Below are 22,304 nucleotides of genomic sequence, written 5' to 3'. Positions count from 1 at the left end.
GAGGCCATGCAGGATCACCAGCCACCAGCACCCCACCAGCCGATCCTAGACATGGGAGAGAGCCGAGCCTGCGTCTGTGGTCAGCTGGCAGGTCAGCCCAGAAAACCTGCCCAGCTCACCCACAGAACCATGAATGAAACAAGCGACAGTCACGTGAAGCCGTTACATTTCAGGATTATTTGTTACACAGCAAAAGATAGCTGATACAAGCGCCAGAAGACCCTATATTCTCCCAATAAACACCCCACTGTCATTTAAGTGACTCTGAGTAGATTCCCGTTGGCGGTAGTCACGAGTTGGCTGAGATGCTCAGTGCTGAGCCAGGAACACAGACTCAGGCTGAGGTTCCCTCCCTCCCTGAGGGTTCCTTCCCCATCTTAAGTCTACGCCCTCTCTACCAGACCCATTCTGTCCCGCTTACGTCGAAAAGCACTCTGTTTCCTGTGCCCCAGAGAGAAAAAGGAAAGGCCAGGAAAGCTGACACATTCCTCATTCTTGGTCACCCATAGACAAGATGACACTCTCGGCCCCTGTCAACACACCTGCCCCTTCCTTGTTCCCCTTCTCACTCAAAAGTACCTATAATAGCCTCTTTGTTACGTCCGACTTTCCCAAGCCACTCCTTCCTCTGTTCCAGGGACTCTCAAAGGGTTACAGAGGTTGGGGGAAAAAAAAAAAACATTCATTGTTACAGTTTATATTTAAGGGGAAAAAGTGAAACTCAAAGTAGAGAAAAGGAATGGGATTTCTATTTTTCTCCAAAGAGGGGATATCGGTTAAAAGTTGAGGAAAAACAACTTTGAGACTGGTTCTCTCTCCCCTTTGGAAGTGGAGAAGAGCTAGACCGCCGGCCCGAGGTCACACAGCAGATACAGGATTCAAATCCATGTCTGTCCGACGCCACGGTTCTCTTCAACCATGAAGGGAAAGGCTCCAGAGAGCCATGCTGCCCGACAGACCTTTCCGCAATGACAGAAATGCTCTACATCCGCGCTGTGGAGAGTGTGACTGAGGAACCAATGTTTAATTTTAGGTAATTTTAACTCATTTAAACTTAAATAGCCACATGTGGCTAGTGGGGCTGCTCTTTACTGGGCACCACAGCCCTTGAATGTCATCAAGTCGGTTCTGTACTGCCATCAAAGGTGGGACCCTCAACATCCTTATCCTCCTTGACTCCCACCCACCCGCCCACGGGGAGTGGCCACTGAAAGATGTAAGACCTCAAGGAGAAAACAGCATGATAGAAATGGGGTTACAACCACACCTAAGAAAGTTTTCTATAAATGTTCTAATGTCCTCTAAAATAAAATAGACAACCCAAGCCATTTGACACTTATTCAGTTATCAGGAAGGACTGACGTCCATCGACCATTCCTAGCTGGCTAGACCCTTTTCTTTTCTTTTTTTGTGAAGAAGATTGGCCCTGAGCTAACATCTGTTGCCAATCTTCCTCTTTTTGCTTGAGGAAGATTGGCCCTGAGCTAACGTCTGTGCCAATCTTCCTCTCTTTTATGTGAGATGCCTCCACAGCATGGCTTGACAAGCAGTGCTGGGTCCGTGCTGGGGATCCGAACCTGTGAACCCCAGGTTGCCAAAGCACAGTGCGTGAAATTAACCACTATGCCACAGGGCCAGCTCTGGCTAGGCCTTTTTCAAGATCTCCTCTGAAGAGTTGGGAAAAACTTAGACATGTGTTTGCCTCTGTGTTGGCAACATTCACACTGTGGGTCAAGAGGAAAACAATCAGTGTCATTTTTCTGACCTCTCTGATTCTGAATTTGCAACTCTTATGACCTGGGTCTGCTTTAGGTTCCTTTATCCCTCCTCCCAAGACCTCAGGGCCAAAGTGCCAGTGTGTCCTTTACTTTCTCACCTCCCTCAACTCCTTTCTTTCTTTCTTTTTTTTTTTTTGGTGAGGAAGATTGGCCCTGAGCTAACATCTTTTGCCAATCTTACCCTTTCTGCTTGAGGAAGATTGTCACTGAGCTAACACCTGTGCCAATCTTCCTCTACTTTGTATGTGAGACACCACCACAACATGGCTTGATGAGTGGTGTGTAGGTCCAAGCCTGGCATCCAAACCCTCGAACCCCAGGCCACCAAAGCAGAGCACACAAACTCAACCATCATGCCACCAGGCCCCCCTCCAAGTCCTATTTTTCTTTCTACCAAGTGTCCATTGCTGTAATTTGCAATCCCCAACAGGTGATGCTTGTAAATACAGTGCTTCCAACGGCCAGAAGTCCCAAAATCAAGTGAAGTAGCTCACTAGGCTTGTGGGTCTCTTTCGAAACTGTGAAGGAAGCCTGTGAAGACTTATGCCCCCCTCTAACCACAAGAGCATCCTTCAGACAATTCTCCACCTTTTCTTCCTTCATCAAACCCATCCCCACGTGGAACGTCTTTCCTTTCTGGGGTCCATCTATTGTTTTCCTCCTGACACGTGTCTCGATGTCCTCTTCCCACTCTGTCTTCCGTCCAACCACGAATCCTAGGATCAGCTTGTTGTTTTTTTCTCGCCCTTGTAAAATTCCTTTGCAAATAACCCTCATACCTCGCTCACTTATAAAAATAATTTTCTTAGCAAAACTTGCCTTCGTAAAGAACACAAAGTTTTGCTACAAAGTTCAGTCTGTGCCTTGTTTATCATAAACTAAAAAAAGGGAAGCCAATGAGGCCCATCTGACCGCACCACAAAATTTTCAAATTTTAAAAAAGAAAAAAAAATGATCCAAGAGCACACATCACCCATAGCCAGGCTCGAGAGCAGCCAGAAGGGAAGGACCACCTTTGAAAACGGTTTATTGCAAACAGCGCTGGGGTGGGAGGTGGAACATGTTACATAAAGTCTGCTGAAGGCATAGAAACTGAGTCTGATGCTGGCTGGGGTCCAGAGGACAGAGGGCCTGTCTGGGCTGTGCTGTGAGAGTGCAGTCAGCAACACTCAGAGTGGGGACACGCCCCCAGCCCAGTTCTTCAACAGGGAGAGTATAAGGGAAAAAAAAGGAGACAGAGAGACAACCTGTAGACTAGGGTTTCTCATCCTCACACTATCGACATCTGGAGCTGAGTCATTCCTTTTTGTTTGTTTGTTTGTTTTTTTGGTGAGGAAGATTGTCGCTGAGCTAACGCCTGTGCCAATCTTCCTCTATTTTGTATGTGGGATGCCACCACAGTGTGGCTTGATGAGCAATGCTTAGATCCATGTCTGGGATCTGAACCCGGGAACCCCGGGCCACCGAAGTGGAGCATGCGAACTTGACCACTATGCCACTGGGCCCACTCCGAGACCAGATCCTTCTTGGTGGTAAGAGCTCTCTCTGCACTGTAGCGTTTTGAGCAGCATCCCTGGCCACTACCCACGCAATGCCAGTAGCGCCATCTCCCAAGTTGTGACAATCAGAAGTGTCTCCAGACGTTGCCCAATGTCCCCTGGGGGGGGTCAGAATCCCTCACAGTGGAGAGTGACTGCTGTGGATCCAAAGAGACATACAAATTTTTTTTTATTGAGCAAGGTTCAACTCTATTGTCTGGAGATTCACGCTTGAGTGATAAAAACTATACAGAAAGAAGGAAGTGGCCAGTACAAAAGACAGGAGAGTTATCATTTTGGGGGTAGGGGGAGGGCTATGACTGGGATGGGGTCCGTAGAAGGACGTCTGGAGGTGGGCGGCTGGCAAAGTGCTATTTCTCAACCAGGGTGGGGGGGTCATGAGGTTGTTCACCTTAGAGTAATTCATGAGGCCACACATTGGTTTTGCGTGGTTTTCTGCATCTGTGTTTTCTTGGATAATAAAATGGTTTTTAAAACAAGAAAACCAAAAGCAAAAAGGAAGAAGAGAAGAAAAAGAAACTTTCATTCAGTAAGTTAAACATGGAAAATCCAAAGGACGCAGCCATTCCACTCCTGGGTCTAAGAGAATTGAAAATAGGTGTTCAAACAGAAGCTTGGACAGGAGTGCTGTGGCAGCGCTGTTCCCAACAGCCAAAGGGTGGAAACAACTCACTTGTCCATCAATCGGTAGATGGATAAACAAGACATGGTCTGTCCATACGATGGGAGGCTATTCAGCAATAAAAAGAAATGAAGTCCTGATGCACGCTACAATGTGGCTGAACCTTGAAATCACGTAGCAAAGGAGGAGAGACGTAAGAGTCATATATTGTATGATTCCATTTATATGAAACATCCGGAATAGGAAAAGCCGCAGAGACAGAAAGTAGATTAATGGTTGCCAGGGGCTGGTGGCTTTGAACGGGCACAGTGTTTCTTTGTAGGGTGATGAAATGTTCTGGAACTAGATAGTGGTGACAATTGCACAGTCCTATGAATGTGCTAAATGTCACTGATGGTAAGTCTTACGTGTTCTATAAAAAAACATTGTTTTTTTTAGAAAAATCTTGGATGCTTCGAATCAAGCCTGTCTTGCTTTGTGTATCTCCTGCTCTGATATCCAATTTTTTCTGGCATCTGTGGAAACCCTTAACTCCATCGCCACTAACGAGGTAGCCTATGACAGGAGTCCCGTCCGTCCGCGGACCAGCGTTGCAGGTGCTCAATAAACAACACCAGGGCTGCGCCCATCTGTGCCAACAAGACTAGGGAACAGAGCCTGAAACCCTGCCCTCATCAGCTCTTCTGACAAGAACAGTTTCCTTCATAGGTGAGCAAATGGAAACACTCCGTAGATGAAACCCTCTCTAGGCTGCAGGCAACAAACCCGAGGGTCTTTAAAGACCCAAGACCCTCAAATAAGAAGCAAACAAACTTCTATAATATAAAGGTCAACCCTCTACTCAAAACCCTCCAGCCACTGGACGATTGTGGGTTTTGTCTCCCAGGTGCCTCCTAGTGCCAATTTGATGACCATGCTCCATCCCTTGCCTCTGTGTCCCGTGGCTTGAGCTTGGGGTGGGAGATCTGGGTCCACTTCCCAAACCTGGAATTGGAGGAAAGGAGCCCAGTCTCCTGCTACTCATGTGGCCCCACCCATGACAGGCAATGGGGGCCCGAAGGAAAGCAATTCTTCTGTTTCCCACTCTTGACTTTATTTATCTCTAAGTGTGAGCATTTAGTCTGACCTAGCACAGACTCTAACCCTGAAATAGAGAGAGGGAAAAGAGAGAGGAGATAAGGGATACCATTTTGAAATCCCAGCGTTTGAGAACACATCAGCTCTCTTTACTGGGAAAGAACATTCTATCAGGCACAGGCACGTGGAGACAGCTAACTGACGACAGGGAGCACCTGACCTCCCAGCCTGAGAGGAGCCGAGGTCCCCAGGACCTCCCCGGGGCATTTCAGGTGTTCAGTCACAAAGAACAGATCTTAATTCCGACAAAGGGTCTGGTGACACAGTGGGAAATAACTGGTCAATGAATTTCATCAAGTAGGAGGGAGAAAAAGAAAAACTCGTCAGACCAGTTACCAATGGTCGGGGGGAGCGACCTTTCCATAATTATGTATTTAATTTTCCCCACCTTATTCTGAAGGATTGGGCCAATTTATTTCTGTAGGAGATAAGACAGCTAAGTTGGTACCCCTAAGGCCCCTCTGGACATCTTTTAGAACTGTAGGTCTGCCGTCTTCACTGCTAAAGATTTGAACAGGACCATCCCCAGGACGCCCACGCCGCCAGCTGGTCTACCTTTCTTCAGTGCATCCTTGAGCCTATCAAAACGCCTTCTGGCTACCAGGCTTATAACCTTACAATTATTTCTTTGACTTTCTCCCCAACTCTGCAAGGACTTTGGAGTCCCGGCAACATGCCTGGCTCTGCACAGCTATCCACTCAATAGAAGTGGAAACAGCTCATCCTCAACACAGCCCCCGTGTACCCTTTGTGATGGCTCCATCACCCTGCAGGAAAATGCGTGGCATTCAGAGCACATGATGGGCCACCCCTCCCTTCGAAACATGAGGCAGCCTCTCTACTCTTGCCCACGAAACTCTGTTGCCTTTGTCATCGTCATTCCACCCATTGAGAACGCCCTTCCTTCTTACTCTCTTTCTAAGCATCACTCGACATCCAAACCCAACCTCATCTTTTTAACCACTCAGATCCGGAACAATCTCTCTCCTTCCACCAATGCCAATGGCAAATTAACATCAATCCTGGGCAGAGATGGGGAGCTGAGAAATCTGCTTCTCTAGAGCCCTTGTTTTTCCTGCTATACAAAATCCACTCATCTCAAATGTAAAAGTTCGTTTAAAAAATTCCAATCATCTCAGGGATAAAGAAATTACAATGACTGTGGAATTTTTTCCGCAGGGTGCTTTTAATTCTCTCCCAGATTTTTTTTCAAGATCTTTGACAAAACGAAAAGGAATAAATATGAGCGAAAAACTTAAATGGCCCCTCATGCTACACCATCTGCCATCTTTTATTATCATTATTATTACTAATTATTCAACATCCACAAGCACAGGTTAGACTTTCCTATTTTCTGCATGGGCTACAGTGACACAGGCAGGAAGGAATTTAATTTATCAATATTCTGCCGTGTTATCTAGAGAACGTCATGATTTTCATGGGCTCCAGCCCCAAACATGTCTAGAAGCATGGGTCCGATGACTCATTTTGGTGGGGGGGGGGAGGGCAGGGGGTGTCTAACTTGCCTTGTGATGTCTCCTGCTGGCCAAGTTGCTTTGGATGGTTAATTCGATCCTGCCTTTTAACTCCTCGGCCAAACCAGGAGCTCCTGAGGGGCACGGATGACATCTCATACTTTGCAACCCCCTCCCTTCAGTGCCAACAAGGGGCAGAGGGACTATATTGGCCTGATGCTGGGGTGCTTCCAATTCCCATTGAAAACAGCTTCTATTCCCAAATTTCCCCCTCATCTTTATGAGGTATGTAGCCAAGAACGGGAATGAGCAAATTTTTTTTCTGTAAAGGGCCACACAGTCTCTGTTGCAACTATTCAACTCTCTCCTTATGGCACCGAAAAGCAGCCATGGGCAATATGTAAATGAATAAATGAGCGAGCATGGCTGCATTCCAGTGAGACTTTATTTAGAGACACCGAAATGTTAATTTCCCATCATTTTCACCTCTCACAAAATATTATCTTTCAGACTTTTTCCCCCCAGCTTTTTTTTAAAGTATAAAAAGCAATTCTCGGCTCCCAGGCCACACAGCAAACCCCAGTAGGTCGCACTTCGCGACATCTGATCTAGGGCTTTACCCCAGACGAGCCCAAGGTCAAAGCATTTCCCAACCAGGTCTCCTAGAGTAAGTTTCTTGATTCCTATTCAGGTGTCAGCGTCCCCGTCTATGAAATGGGAATAACATCTTCTCACAGGCTGCAGTGACGATGCCATGAGGCGGCCCTTCTCGAATTCTTAGCACAAAGCTTGGGACAGGGTAAGTGCTCAATAAACATTAGCTAGTAAGAAACAAAGACATCGCGGCTGACCAACATGACAGTTGCTGGGGACACAACAATAAAGGCCCCCATCCCTGTATTCAAGAGAACTTAGCCTGACGGAGGAGGCAGCAAATTTAAGACTGGATGAGGAGGGCTATCAGAGAAGGCAGCCAGAATGTTGGCAGGAGCAAATTCTAGTGGGTTCCCTCCTTTCCCCTGATTTCTTTGCTGTCTGCACTTCAGCTTTCCACAATGAGCTCAGGAAAGCACAACGGTTAACAGCTCAGATTCTAAGCCAGAATACCCAGGTTTTGGCTTCGAATCCCACCTCTGCTACTTCCTAGCAATGTGACCCGGGGGAAGTGGCTTAACCTCTCAGGGCCTCATCTGTAAGAAGGAATTGCTGGCAGGACTCGATGCAGCGTCATCAGCAAAGCGCTGAGAACAGTGGCTGGCACAAAATAAGCATTCGCTGCCGAGAAGATTCTGATTATCAGAGGCAAAGTTAAAAAAAAAAAAAAAGAAGAAGAAGAAAAAGTTTCAACAGGAAACTAAAACCTCCGCGGAAAAATAAACCCTCCCAGAGGGACTGTGCATGCATTTAAATATTTAACATTTAATGTAAATAGGGCATCCCGACTTTCAGAGGATCTGAAACACAGATGGAAACGCAAACTCAGGCAGGAGACACTGGCCTCCTTCTGCCTCCTGCTCCTGCTTTCTTGCCTATGTCCGTACGTGGCATCGCCGGCCAGGTTCCTGGCACCTGGCATGGCCCAGCCTCATCCACCCCTCTGACTGGCAGCGAGCAGCTGGGGTGGCCTCCCAGGAAATAAATCCCAGTGGGTTTCGCTAGAACAGCTGGTCAAGCAAGCCCTGGGGTTTCTGGTCCCCACAAAAGTCCAGATCTTGGGGTCTCTGGAGCATCTGAAGGCACCAGGTGAGCAGAATGGTCTTCTCTCTGGATCCATAGGTCCAGTGCCTACCTCTCATCAACGGGTCACGTGGTGGGCACTCCTCTGCCTGCCCCCAAATCAGAAATGAAATTGAGCCTTAACAGGTATTCACCCAGTGGCTGGTCTGTCCAGAAAGGGTGGTGGACCCATAGCCCTTACAAGAAGCTTCCAGAACACTCACAGAGTGCCAGGCGCTGGGCTAAATGGCCCCCTTGCACCGTCTCCTTTAACCCCCAAACCACAACCCTCACAAGCAGGTCCCATAATTATCCTCATTTTTCAGATCGAGAAACTGAGGCTTGATCCAGGTCCTGACGAGCAAACAGCTGAATGGGACTCCACAGCAGTCCTGCCGGAGTCTCAACAATTCTTGGAACCACTTGGAAACGGGTCCAGTGAGGCCAACCTTTGGGGTCTTAATGACACGCCGATTTAGGGGAGATATTCTCTGACCCCAAAGGCTAGTATAGGGCCTCAACCCATGCTTCCACTCAGAGAGAGCTCCCTCCAGTAACCGCCCCCCACCAAGCTTACTCAGTGACGTATTCATTTGCCACCAGAAGGTCCTGTCCAAGGAGGCAGGAGCCGGTCCCTCCCATGTCCCCTGCACCCCAACGCCCGACACATCGTAGGCCCATTGATAAATGCCATTTCGTGACCCGGCTCACATAGACTCCACCTCTTCTCTGCCCATCCAGGGCTCCTGGCATTTGGCCTCTCCTGGCATCTTCACCCCAAATCTGTGGGCAGGGTGACGGAGAGGAGGCATCCTCCTTTTCATTCCCTAAACCATATAGAATCTTCCTTTGCTCTCTGCCAAAAGCTTTGCTGTCTGGGGCAGATGGAAGAAGGAGCTTTGTAGAGGATGCTTCAACTGGGTCCAGAGAACAACCCAACAGCCCCGTCTCAAATGCTGACCAGACTCTAGAAGCTTCTGGAGCCCAGCAATCGTGCCAGAAAAAGACAATGGCTGCAGATGCTCGAGAAAGCATTTGAGAGGATCCCAGGGGAACAGAGGGGTTGACAGGTAGTTTTCATGGGTCTGCCTGCCTCCTAAGACAGGGGAATATCCTCTAAAGGCTCATTTCAGTCTGTTTTACGGTAAACAAAAAAAAAAAAATCCAATACAACCTTCAATGAGGCTTCTACAGCCACAGCAACAAGGGAACATAAGCATCTAAAAAGTCGGAGATGGGGGCCGGCCCAGTGGCGCAGCGGTGAAGTTCCCACGTTCCGCTTCTCGGTGGCCCGGGGTTCGCTGGTTCGGATCCTGGGTGCGGACATGGCACCGCTTGGCACGCCATGCTGTGGTAGGCATCCCACATATAAAGTGGAGGAAGATGGGCACGGATGTTGGCTCAGGGCCAGTCTTCCTCAGCAAAAAGAGGAGGATTGGCAGTAGATAGCTCAGGGCTAATCTTCCTCAAAAAGAAAAAAAAAGTGATTTTATAAACCCTAACCCCTAACCCTAACCCTCTAACCCTAACCCTAAAGCCAACCCCCAACCCCAACCCTAACCCCTAACCCTAACCCTAAAAAAAAAGAAAAAAAAGTCAGAGATGTACACACATGTTCACAGTGGCGTCACAATAGCTGAAACGGGGAAGCAACCCAGTGTCCATCTATGGATGAATGGATACACCTAATGCGGTCTATGCATACAATGGAATATAAATCAGCCTTGAAATGGAAGGAAATTCTGACACACGCTGCAACATGGATCACGAAAGGACATCATGCTCAGTGAAAGAAGCCAGACACAAAAAGACAAATGCTGTCTGATTCCACTCATAGGAAGTCCCTAGAAAAGCCAAATTCATAGAGACAGAAAGTAGGATGGTGGAGCCAGGGGCCGGGGGACGGGGTGGGCAGTTAGTTTCATGGGGACAGAGTTTCAGTTTGGGAAGATGAGAAAGTTCTGGAGACGGATGGTGGGGATGGTTGCACAACAATGCAAGCGTACTTAATGGCACTGAGCTGCATACTGAAAAATGATTCAGATGATAACTTTTATGTTATGTGTATTTTTCCACCATAAAAGAAATTGACGAGGGAAAAAAAGCTGGAGCTGAGTGGCAACTCAACAGACAGAAGCGTCGATTCCAAGAACAATCGTTTCTTGACATCTGTTACCAGGACAGGACAATGCTTCACCCAACCACTGATCACGAACCAAGAGCAGCTGCCATCCACGCCAGATGCCAGGAACCCGGAACCCTGACAGGTGTCAGTCGCAGCAATGTGTGCAGAGTCACACCTTCCCACGGTGACAAATCCCCCAGGCTGGAAAAAACAGCCTGTTCTCAAGAGCAAAAGAGTTTTTTAAAAAAAACAAAAACAAAAACAAAAAAACTTGCTTCAAACATCAGGGACACTTCTTTTTTTTTTTTTTTTTTTTGAGGAAGATTAGCCCTGAGCTAACATCTGCCACCAATCCCCCTCTTTTTGCTGAGGAGGACTGGCCCTGAGCTCACGTCCGTGCCCATCTTCCTCTACTTTATATGTGGGACGCCTGCCACAGCATGTTTTTTGCCAAGCGGTGCCATGTCCACACCCGGGATCTGAACCAGCAAACCCCAGGCCGCCAAGGTGGAACGTGCGCACTTAACCACTGCGCCACCGGGCCGGCCCCAGGGACCCTTCTACAGATAATACCATTCTGGCTACTTTGACTAAAATGGATACAGAAGTAAATCCACAGAGGAATGTCTTAAATTGTATCTCAAGACGCGTGAGCCCGGAGCATTTCAAACAAGCATCTAAATTTGGAGAACTTGGCCCTGGAATAAAACAGCGTTCACTGTTTGCCCTGATGCCCCAGCCAGAAGTGGCTCTCCCGTTTCTAAACAGAGGGACACTCCTCCCAAAAAACACACACACACATGCTTTATATGTGTCTCAGACTTGGCACAAACCCCGGCTGTCTTTTATTAGCTGTGTGGCCTTAGGCAAGTTAAGTAACCTCTCTGGTGTCTAAAACAAGGATAACAGCTCCTTTTGCAGCTGCGTGCCTTCGTAACACAGCAGATTCTACTCATTCTCTCCTCCCCTCACCATCGGTGAAAGCCGACTCCCCATCTCGACAGCTTCTTCACCCCACCCCCACCTCAGAGGTTTCCTTCATCCTCTACAAAATTCCAGACCCACAGGTGGTCTCTCTACTTCCACAAGGACTTTGCCCCGACCTTGATCATCCTTCTGGTCTGTCCCTGACCTACCAACATTCTCGAGATTTTTCCACAACATAATCCACAAACAAGCAGGTCCTCTTTCCCATTCCTGCCCAAACTCTCAGAAGAGGCGTGGTCTCCACTGTCCCAGCTCTCTCCTGTCCTGTTTCCTACCATCCAGCATCCATGCCGTGGAACGGCGCCTCCCCAGGGCTCCCGTGGAGTCCTCACTGACAACTCCATGGATTCTATTCAGAACTCACCCTGTAGCTTTGGGCTCAGGCGAGAAGACCTGCCTTTCTCCCCCTCCCCTATCTTTTGTGAAACGACCCTTGAGCCTCCCACTCACTTTCTCCCACCTTGATCTCACTTTCACTGACTCTTCCCAGGGAATCTCACAACATGTAAAGGCACCATAAACAAGTCATGAGCGTGTGTGTGGAACTTGCCTTCCTGAGCATCAAAACATTATCCAACTACACTGATCAGAACGGTAACGGCCCTGGTGCGAAGGAAAACAGACATATTTATGGAGCCCCAGAAACAAACCCCAAATCAATGACAAAGGGGCAGATTTCTGCAATCAGTGGCAAGAGACTCCAACTAGTTATTTGGGGGAAAATGGAGACCCCTTCGAATCGTGCACACAAATAGATTGCAAATGTCCAGGATGAATATTTTTCTAAAAATGATAATAATTGGGGGCCAGCCCGGTGGCAAAGTGCTTAATTTCATGCACTCCATTTTGGTGGCCCAGGGTTCACAGGTTTGGATCCCGGGCACAGACCTGGCACCGCTTGTCAAGCCGTGCTGTGGTGGTGCCCCAAGTAAAACAGAGAAAGATGGGCACAGATGTTAGCTCAGGGCCAATCTTCCTCACACACACACACAAAATGATAATAATTAAAATTAAAATAGAAAATTTGGAAAAAAAAATTCGTTTTATGGATAGAAAGGGACTTTCTAAGCATAAAGTCACAAGAGAGGCATACAAAAATCCAGCCAGGGAGCCGGCCCGGTGACTCAGTGGTTAAGTGTGCACATTCTGCTTCTCGGCGGCCCAGAGTTCACCGGTTCGGATCCCGGGTGTGGACATGGCACCGCTTGGCAAAAACCATGCTGTGGGAGGCATCCCACGTATTAAGTAGAGGAAGATGGGCATGGATGTTAGCTGAGGGCCAGTCTTCCTCAGCAAAAAGAGGAAGATTGGCAGTAGTTAGCTCAGGGCTAATCTTCCTCAAAAAAAAACAAAAAAAATCCAGCCCGGAACTCCATGAACATTTTATGCTTCTCTGCAACTGATATTCAGAGCATTTTCACCACTGATCAAAAAAGTCTGAAGATGCAATTGGCAGAGGGTTACCAGCCTTCGTCTATGGAAACCACATGCAGATGAATATTTCAAAAAACCACTAAGGTACCAAAAGATCAACGGACAAAAGATATGAACAGGAAGAGAAAACCCAAATGATAAATAAACAGGTTTTAAAAGGTTCAACTCTGATAGCAATCAGAGAAATGCAAATATAAACAGTGATGACACATGGCACCTCCCTCCAGTAAATGATGAAAGATTTTTCAAACAACACTCAAAGCTGGCCAACGCTCCCTCTCAGCCAAAACTAGGAGGAACGACGGATGGTACATTTCTGGAAAGCCATCTGGCAACGGTATCAAGAACCTTTGACCCAGAAATTTCACTTCTGGAAAAGCAAGACTTGAAGAAACAAATGCTCGAGAAGGTTTTGATCCCAAAACGTTCACCCCTTTCGTTGTGAAAACTCAAAATCATCTAACTGCCCAACAACAGGGAAAGTTAAGTAAATTAAGACACAACAGAACCACCAGAAGGAAGTACCCCCTAATAATTGTGGAATAAAAATCTCTGTTTTGCTTTTTTCCTTTACACATTTCTTTCGAACGATCAGATTAGAAATAAACTTGTTTCTCTAAAATGAAAGTCTGTATCCATCCACTCCTACCCCTCTCTCAAGCAAGAGGAACATTCAATCGTCTAGCACAGGAGGTGGCAAAATCTGGCCCCCGACTTGGCTTTGTTAATAAAGTTTTATTGAAACACACAGCCATGACCACTCACTTATATGTTGCCTGTGGCTGCTTTCCCGCTCTAACAGCAATGCTTAGATGCAACGGAAACTGTACAGCCTGCAAAGTCTAAAGCATTTAATGTCTGAGCCTTTGCAGGAAAAGGCTTCCACCTCTTGGTCTAGTGAATACATCCAGCATCTCTCTAATGAACATGAGAAACAATTTAGAACCCTTCATACCCCGGCATACCTTTCTGGCAATGGCTGTGCGTCCAGCACCGCTCAACAAACTGTCCGTTGATGACAGTAGCGGGGCAGTTGGTCTTGCCCTTGGCGGTGCCTGGACAAATGTCCCCGCACTCCTCATTGTCGTCCTTGTTAAGCACGATGTAATTATCTTCCACCGAGTCCAGAATGCGCGACCAGTCAATGGTGGCCAGGTAGCACAGCTCGTTGTTCTTCTCGATGCGCACGGAGCCGCGGGTGATGTTCATCAGGTTGTAGAGGCCAAGCTCCTTCAGGTGAACCATCTCGAAGATGACCAGCGCGTAGTTGAAGAAGAGGCGAGAGCCCCGGATGACCGTGAGGTTGGGGAACAGGTCCTTCAGGCTCTCCAGCCCGTACACCCGGAAGAGCAGCAAGTAATCAGTGATCATGATGAGTTTGGGGAAACTGAGGTCTCGGAAATCCTCAGGCCTCGTTTTAAACATCAACAGAATCTGCAAGTGTCCTTCAATGACGGAGCAGTTGGCCAGCTCGTGCAGCCTCGTGAGGTTGTTCCGGATATCCATGCCGGGGCACACTAAAGTGAAAACAAGAAGAAAGCAAGGCAGGTGAGCCAACACGCCATGGATGGGTTACAAAAATTAGGGACGGGGCCAGCTTCGTGGGCGTGCGACCTGAGTCCCACGCTCACTCAGGGGGCCCTGCCCTTGGCTTGATGCTCTTCCATCCGTCTTGAAATCCTTAATCATTTTTGAGCAAGGGGCCCCACGCTTTCATTCTGCACCGGGCCCCGCAAATTCTGTAGTTAGCCCTGAGGAGTGGCTTTCTCGGTAAAGTGTCCATGCCTAAGTAATTACTTTCTAAAGGCAAAGAAAATAATTCCTTTGGCAGTACCTGTTAGAAGCTTTCAAGTCATCGCATCAAATCTGATGCAATGGAGACACTGGGATTACCGAGGATTGAGTAATGCAGCAGGTGCTGAAGGGGAAAGGGGAGCCGTCCCCAGTGAGTCAATGTCGGAGATCTTCAGGAAATGGATTTGTGGGGATAAAAGTGGCCACATCAGAAATGGGGCCAGGAGAGCTGAGTTTGTTTAGCCAATTCTCCACCTCATTGACTCTCCTTCCCAACCCGCCCTCCTTCCAGGCAGACAGCCAAGGCCTAATTACCTTTTATCTGAATGTGGCAAGGGTTTCCCAGCGAGTCTGATCTCCCCTGCGCAAACACCCTGCGTGCCCATTCTCCTAAAGGTGGTCCCTCCAGCCTCCAACACCCTCCATGGCTCCCCAGGACCCTCTCTCTCACAGCCTTTGGGGTTCTGCCCCTCCTTCCCCTGCACCACGCTAAACAGGCCTGCCCGCCCCTCTCGCACAACTCTGAGGCTCTGTGCTCCTCCCCTGTAACATAACCTATGAGGAAGAGTGAGTGAAATAACGCAGGGACTCAAGCAGAGCCTGGCGCACAGTTTGTGCTCAATTAACGTCAACTATTTTGTTGTTGTTTATTTCTCTTATTTATCACAGTCGTCCCGAGGCTCTGTGCCTTCATTTCCCCCAGAGTGGGAGTGGGCAGCCACTTTCCGTACAGGCTCAGATGGTAAATATTTTCAGCTCTGCGGTCAGACGGCCTGCGTCGAGCTGACTCCACTCGACCGTTGCCGCTGGAAAGCAGCCAGAGACAATATGGGAATGAGTGTCTGTGGCTGTGTGCCAATAAAACTTTATTTACAAGAACAGGCGGTGAGGGGAGCCGGAGTGTCATCTGGCACCACTTGTCCCACGGCAAGGCCGTCCCACAGAGCTTTCGGCAACAATGGAAAGTATGATGTTATGTACGTGCACTGTCCACCGCGGGAGCCACCAGCCGTCTGCGGCTCTCGAGCGCTGGAAACATGGTGAATAAGCCTGAGGAACTGAATATTTAACTTCGCTTGAGTTAACTTAAATGGAAATAGACACACGTGGCTAGCGGTGACTGAACCAGACACAGCAGCCCTGGCCCCACGGGCTGTCAAAGCCCTTTATGCCTCAGCCCCTTCTTTCTAAATCCAGCCACCATCCTTCAAGAGCCAGTTTGAATGCCACCTCCTCCAGGCAGCCTTCTCTGATTTCCTTTCCTCTGTAGACGTATTTGGATCTTTCCCTTCTCCTGTGTCCCTCACACTCAGTTAACAGTCACCAGAATCAAACTCTTTAGACAGCGTCTCCTTGTCAAAACACAAACACACCACTGCCTTCGGTATCTGGAATAGAAGGCTCCAGGCACAGCCCCCTGCTCATTTTATTTCAAGACACCAAACCTTCCCCTGATATCTCCGAGGCAAACAGGTTGTTCTACAGAATGGTAGTAAATCCTCTTAAAAATCCACCCCGAGAACAACTTGCAAAAGAAGCACAAATTAAAGAGAAAACAGCAAAGCAAGCACAGCAGCAATGTTCCCGGGTCACATTCCGTACAGATTAGGCTCAATCAAGGGAAAACACACACACACTCACTAGGAAGCTGGGAGGCAGCTTCGAGGGGACCAGGATGCCAGTTCCGGTCCCACACGCTCATTCCACCCAAGCCCAAGACTGAGGCTCCCGGCCAGTGACACCTGCAGCATCCACATACAGAGGTCTCGACAGGTACCGCGCCATTGATCCCTCCCAATGAGCCCCATCCTCACCCCACAGATGAGAAAACTGCACCTCTGAGAGGCAAAGCCAGTCACCCAAGGACACACGGTCCAACAGGGACAGGCAGGGTCGCCAGATTTGGCAAATAAAAATGCAGGATACCCAGTTAGACTTGAATTTCAGATAAGCAACCAGTACTTTTTTAGGATAAGTATATCCCACGCCATGTTTGGGATATACTCATCCTTAAAAATTGTTCATTGTTGATATGAAATTCCAATGTACCTGGATGTTCTTTCTTTTATCTGGCAACATAGGGCTTAGTTTTGGCCATGGCTCTGTGCTTCTGAAGTCTGACCTTCACACTCTATATTTCACACACACACACATGAAATTGGTGCAAGTAGGGACTGACCCCATGGCCCAGTGGTTAAGTTCACATGCTCACCTTCAGCGGCCTGGGGCTCCCCAGTTCGGATCCTGGGTGTGGACCTACATACTCTCCTCAACAGGCCATGCTGTGGTGGTGTCCCACATAGAAGAACTAGAATGACCTACAGCTAGGATATACGACTATGTGCTGGGGCTTTGGGGAGGAAAAAAATAAGAGGAAGATTGGCAACCAATGTTAGCTCAGGGCCAATCTTAAAAAAAAAAAAAAAAAGCAGAAATCATTTAAAAAAACAAAAGACAGATTGGTCCAAGTAAAATTAACACCTGCCCATCCTCCTCCCCAGGCTGTGGCAGGACCACAGACACAAATGTGCATTCAGAGATGAACCAGCTGTTGGACAATAGGAAAATGCAAATCCAAACCACTATGAGATACCACTTCACCCCCACTAGGATGGCTAAAATAAAAAAGACAGACAATAACAAGAGTTGGCGAGGTTGTAGAGACATCGGAACCCTCACATATTACTGGTGGAAACAGAAAATGGTGCAGCTGCTGTGGAAAACGGTCTGGCAGTTCTTCAAAAGGCTAAACAAAGAGTTACCATATGACCCAGCAATCTCACTCCTAGGTAGATACCCAAGAGAAATGAAAACGTACGTCCACAAGGAAACTTGTATATGAAGGCCCATAGCAGTGTTAGTCCTACTAGCCGAAAAGTGGAAACAGCCCAAACGTCCATGAGCTGCTGAACGGATAGACAGTGCGGCGTATCCGTACAATGGAATATTATTCAGCCATCAGAAGGAAGGAAGTCCTGATACACACCACAACATGGATGATCCTTGAAAACACTGTGCTCAGCGAAAGAAGCCAGACACAAAAGCCCACATGTGGTATGATTCCATTCACATGAAATGTGCAGAACAGACAAACCCAGGGACACAATGCAGATTAGTGGTTGCCAGGGGCCGGGGGAGGAGCAATGGGGAGTGACGGCTGAAGTACGGGATTTCTTTTAAGGGTGATGAAAATGTTCTCAAATTGATTGGAGGGATGGTTACACAACTCTGTGAATGTCCTAAGGACTACTGCATTGTAAACTTATAACGGGCAAAATGTATTGCATTGAATTCTATCTAATAAAGTTGTTATAAAAAATTAATGACTGCAATAGTAGGGCACAATACAGAATTGCTTTTTAAAAAAAATATCCAATGAGTCTAACTCAACTCATGAAAGCCATATGTGTCTCTATTACTCTAAGACAATACAGCAATTTATTGTTGGGACAGAAAATACCCAGAGGATGGAAGAAATGGTGCCAAAAATAGACGGAGGGCTTTCCTTCTGCCGGCTTTTAATATCTCTGAGTGGGAAACAAAGGATGCTTCAAGCCCTTAATAAGTGGCACCTGTCTGATAGCCACTCTACACATAGGTAGGGAAGCACGATGAGAAGGAGGGGGACCCCGGTGACAGCTAATATTTTCTGAGCATCTACCAGGTAAAGCGCTTGGTCCACACTCTGGCACACAGGTTCTCTTGCTGGATTCCAAAAGTAATCCCTAGAGGAGATGCCATTTTCATGCCCATTCTCTGATGAGCAAATCAAGACTCACACAGGCCAAGTGGTGGCGCTAGGATACAACCTGGCGGTCAAATGCAATTCTATGCTGTCACTGCCAGGTTACAATTTTACCATCTTTGTTCTTTCAAAAACATTCCCGGTGAAGAATGGAGGGCACACGACTTAGAAAAAGAAACAATGAAACAGTGTAGTGTTCATGCGGTGACAACCTAGAGAAGGCTTGTTAAAGAGAATTTCCTTCATTCACTCTTCCAGCAAATATCCGCTGAGGGCCTGTTCGGTGCCAGATGCTGTTCCAGGTACTGGAAGTGCTACAGAGAAGACGACAGATGCAGCCCTGGATCTCACAGACTAGTAGTTGCTATTAAGTACTCAAATCAACTTCAGATATAACTGAGGAGGATGCCATCAAGGAGAGCTTCAGGGTTTTAGAGGGGATCATAAAACCACACTATTTGACTCAGTCTGGAACAATCAAGGAGGGCTTCCCAGAGGAGGTGATGCCATTACTAAGACCTCCACACACCGTGCAAGGAGAATTATTCAGTTCTGTCTACTTCATTGTAAGGTCAAGGGCAATGGCAAACTATGGCTCATCGCCATAGGTGACTACGTACGGTATGTAGGGTCTAGAGCAAGCGATATCCGATAGAACTATAACGTGAGTCACCCGTGGCACTTTCAATTTTCTCTAAAAAGGTAAAAAGAAACAGATGAAACAGAATACATTTTATTTAATCCAATATCTCCAAAAATTTCACTTCACCACGGAAGCAATACTAAAAATTTATTAATGAGATACTCTACAGGATTTTTTTTCCCACTACGCCTCCGACATGCCATGTGTTTTCTATTTGAAGCATGTCTCGATTCAGATGCTAATTTTCCCTCGGAAACATTCAGTCTGTATATGTAGATTTCATAAAATGAATCACTGGAAAATGTAGGTTCGTATCCCCAAGTTGTTCCAAACAGACTAACAGAGTTTTCCAATAAAAGAATCAAGCATTGATTTTTTTTTTACATTCAAATGAGCTAAAGTTAAACAAAAGTTTACATTTACATTTAAATGAATTAAAGTTAAATAAAAGTAAAATTTTGGTCGCACTGGCCACAATTTCAAAAGCCATGAGCGGACAGTGGCCGCCATGTTGGATAGCACAGACAGAAGATTTCCACCAAAATAGAACATTCTAGCGAACAGGGCTGGTCTAGAATTTCTCCCTCAACCAGAGGAATCAGAATTTTCCAGAAGGAGAGAAGGCTGACATGAGAGCTGTCTTGAAAAGTTTTCTCTTTCTCCTGGTTTTCTCTCCACCATGAAAGCAGAATAGGGGGCAGCTGAGGGGCAGGGAAGAGGTATCTAGAAAATTCTGAAACGCCTTTACAATGCTAAGAATTTCCTACTTTCTGCTTTCGCTCATGAATGTACTCATTCCTTAGTCTCAGCATTCTTTAAACGCTGCCTGGTGACCGAGTCTGGGGCCACATGTTCCTCTCTGCGTTCTTTCTAGTCTTCACCACGTCCTCCGAAATTCAGGGGTCCTGTACCAACAAGCCTTGGATTCGAGTGTCAGGTCACCTGTACCAGTTTTGGGGCACACTAGCAGCCCAACAGATCTGGCTTCCTACTCCAGCCCTGGCGCCTGCCAGCCGCGTAATCCTGGGCCACGCCCTCCATCTCCGGATGCCTCAGTTTCCTCACTGAAAACTGTGACAATTGCACGATAAAAGCTATGAAGAACAGAGGAGGATGGGGGTCTGGACCCATGCACCTGTTAGTTCTCCACTCTGAGCTACGTGGAACCAACTCCCAGACTGATGACCTTCAGAAATTAGAACTTGGGCACATCGAGGTATCAGATACCCTTCAGATTCTCCACCTGCCTGAAAGGCTGGCTCTTAAAATCGACTTCGGCAAAGAAGGAGAAATGGAGGAACTGTGGCAGGTGGCAACACTGGGAGACCTGGATTCTAGTGCAGGTTCTGGACCCGGCAAGTCAGCCATGAGGAAATCACTCCTGTATTCATTCAACAAACGTATGCTGAGCATCCCGATGTGCCAAGTATCATGCTGGGCACAGGGACTATCTAGGTAAAGTTGAAGCCTTACAGCACCCAGAGATCCCTGTTCTGAAAATCTGCTACAAGTAGGTTCACACATGAAATATGACTCTGGTGATGGGTCATTCAACTCAGCAATGTCCACAACAACCGGAGACTGGAAACAACATAGCTGTCTATCAAAAGGGGATTGGTTAAATCAATTATGGTTTGTCCACGTGATGCAGTGGTTCTCAAAGTGGGGTCCCCGGACCAGCAGCTTCAGCATCTCCTGGGAACCTATTAGACATTCTGATCCTCTGGGTGTGGGGCCCAGGAATCTGCATTTCAACACACCCTCCAGGGGATCTTGATGCATGCTCAGGTCCGAGAATCAGTGATACAATGCAGAAGTTAGCAAAATTTTCCTAGGAAGGGCCAGAGAGCAAATACCTGCCATTTTGCAGGTGATATAGTCTCGGTTGCAACTACCCAAGTCTACCTTTGTAGTGCTAAAAGCAAGAAAAAGTGGCATGGTTTTGCTCCAATAAAACTTTATTTAGAGATGCTGAAATGTGAATTTCATATAATTCTCATAGGTCATGAAATAATCCTTGTAATTTTTGCTCAACCATTTAAAAATGTGAGGAACATTCTCAGCTCAGGGGCTGCACTAAAGCAGATGGCACGTCAGATCTGGCCCACGAGCTGTAGTTAGCTAATGGCTGATGCAATGGAATACTATACAGCTGTGAAAAGGAAAAAGAAAGCTCGTTATGGGTGATAACGGGAAGATCTCCAGGATATGTTGCTAACAAGTAAAAAGCAAGATGATCAGTCTTTGTGATATGCTATTACTTATGTAAAAACGGGGGGTGGGAAATAGAAGCACCTATTAGCTTATATATGCAAACACTATCTTCTAGGATGGTAAACAAGCACCCAAAAAAATTTATTTTGCAACGCTGGTTATCTCTGGGGAGAGGAAATAAGTAGGCAGGGGACAAGAAGAGAAAAAGAATTTCACTGCCAACACTCTTCATGTCTGTGAATTTTTGATGCGGGATGGGATCATATAATCAAAAAGTCACAAAAAAATTAAATGGAATTGAAAATGAATCGGAGGTGAGGAAGTGAGCCTGCAGGATATTCTTTCCAGGAGTCTTGCAAAAGGAAGGAGCTAGTGTGGCTGGTGGAGGGGCGTCAGCTTGAGGGGGGGTTAAGGGATGGATTGGAGGTGGGGGGCTGAGGCACTGTCCCATAAATTCTCAATAAAAATACTGATGGGAGACGCCACAGCCCACAGAGAGGAGACCTGAGGAGGCTGGGTCTTTAGCCCAGATGAAGGGATAGCTGAGTAGAAAGGAGGGTCCCTCTGCCTCCATAGAGGCCAGTCAAGGGGAGACGGGGGCCCTGAAGTGGATGCTCAGGTACCTTGGAACAGAGGAATGCAGATGGGAACAGCAGACCATCAAAGATGGAGAATGGAGGAAGAAAATAGTGTAACCTGTGACCTAGAGGTCAAAGAGGTCCATGATGTGACCTTCATCATCCAGACCACAATCTTTCTGGAACCTCCCACAAGGTCATCAATCTTGGAGGATGTAGGGAGGGGATCTCTTGAACAAACCAAGAGCCAGCAAGGAGCTGTGGGAGATGTGAAAGTCGAAGAAAGCCCCCAGAAAGATGTTACCAAAGGGGTCCCTATAGGGTTCTCTCTCCTGGGGTGAGGAAGGCCGATGCCTGACCCATCATGTTCACAAGGCGGGACATTAAAAGGCCAGAGGGGACCCACAAATTCCACGTACCTCGGATCTGCAGGGGAGATGAGCTTGAAAAACAGAATTCAAGAGGGTACACAAGAAAGCCACATCAGGAAGAAAGGA

At 47.3% G+C, this 22,304-nt stretch overlaps 1 protein-coding gene across 4 annotated transcripts in view; it reads right to left on the bottom strand.

Moving 5' to 3' along the window:
* The window catches only part of INSR (insulin receptor), a 128,055-nt gene that overhangs the window by 95,603 nt on the left and 10,148 nt on the right, over positions 1-22,304 (bottom strand). For all 4 annotated transcript variants that reach the window (XM_046684741.1, XM_046684743.1, XM_046684740.1 and 1 more), the window contains exon 2: positions 13,799-14,350. In XM_046684741.1, the coding sequence (XP_046540697.1) occupies positions 13,799-14,350 (552 nt within the window). The remainder of the gene's footprint in view (positions 1-13,798; positions 14,351-22,304) is intronic.

The sequence above is a fragment of the Equus quagga genome, chromosome 14 (assembly GCF_021613505.1).
Source record: "Equus quagga isolate Etosha38 chromosome 14, UCLA_HA_Equagga_1.0, whole genome shotgun sequence".
NCBI lineage: Eukaryota > Metazoa > Chordata > Mammalia > Perissodactyla > Equidae > Equus > Equus quagga.
Note: the sequence above shows the minus strand (reverse complement) of the source record. Positions and strands in the feature narration are given on the sequence as shown.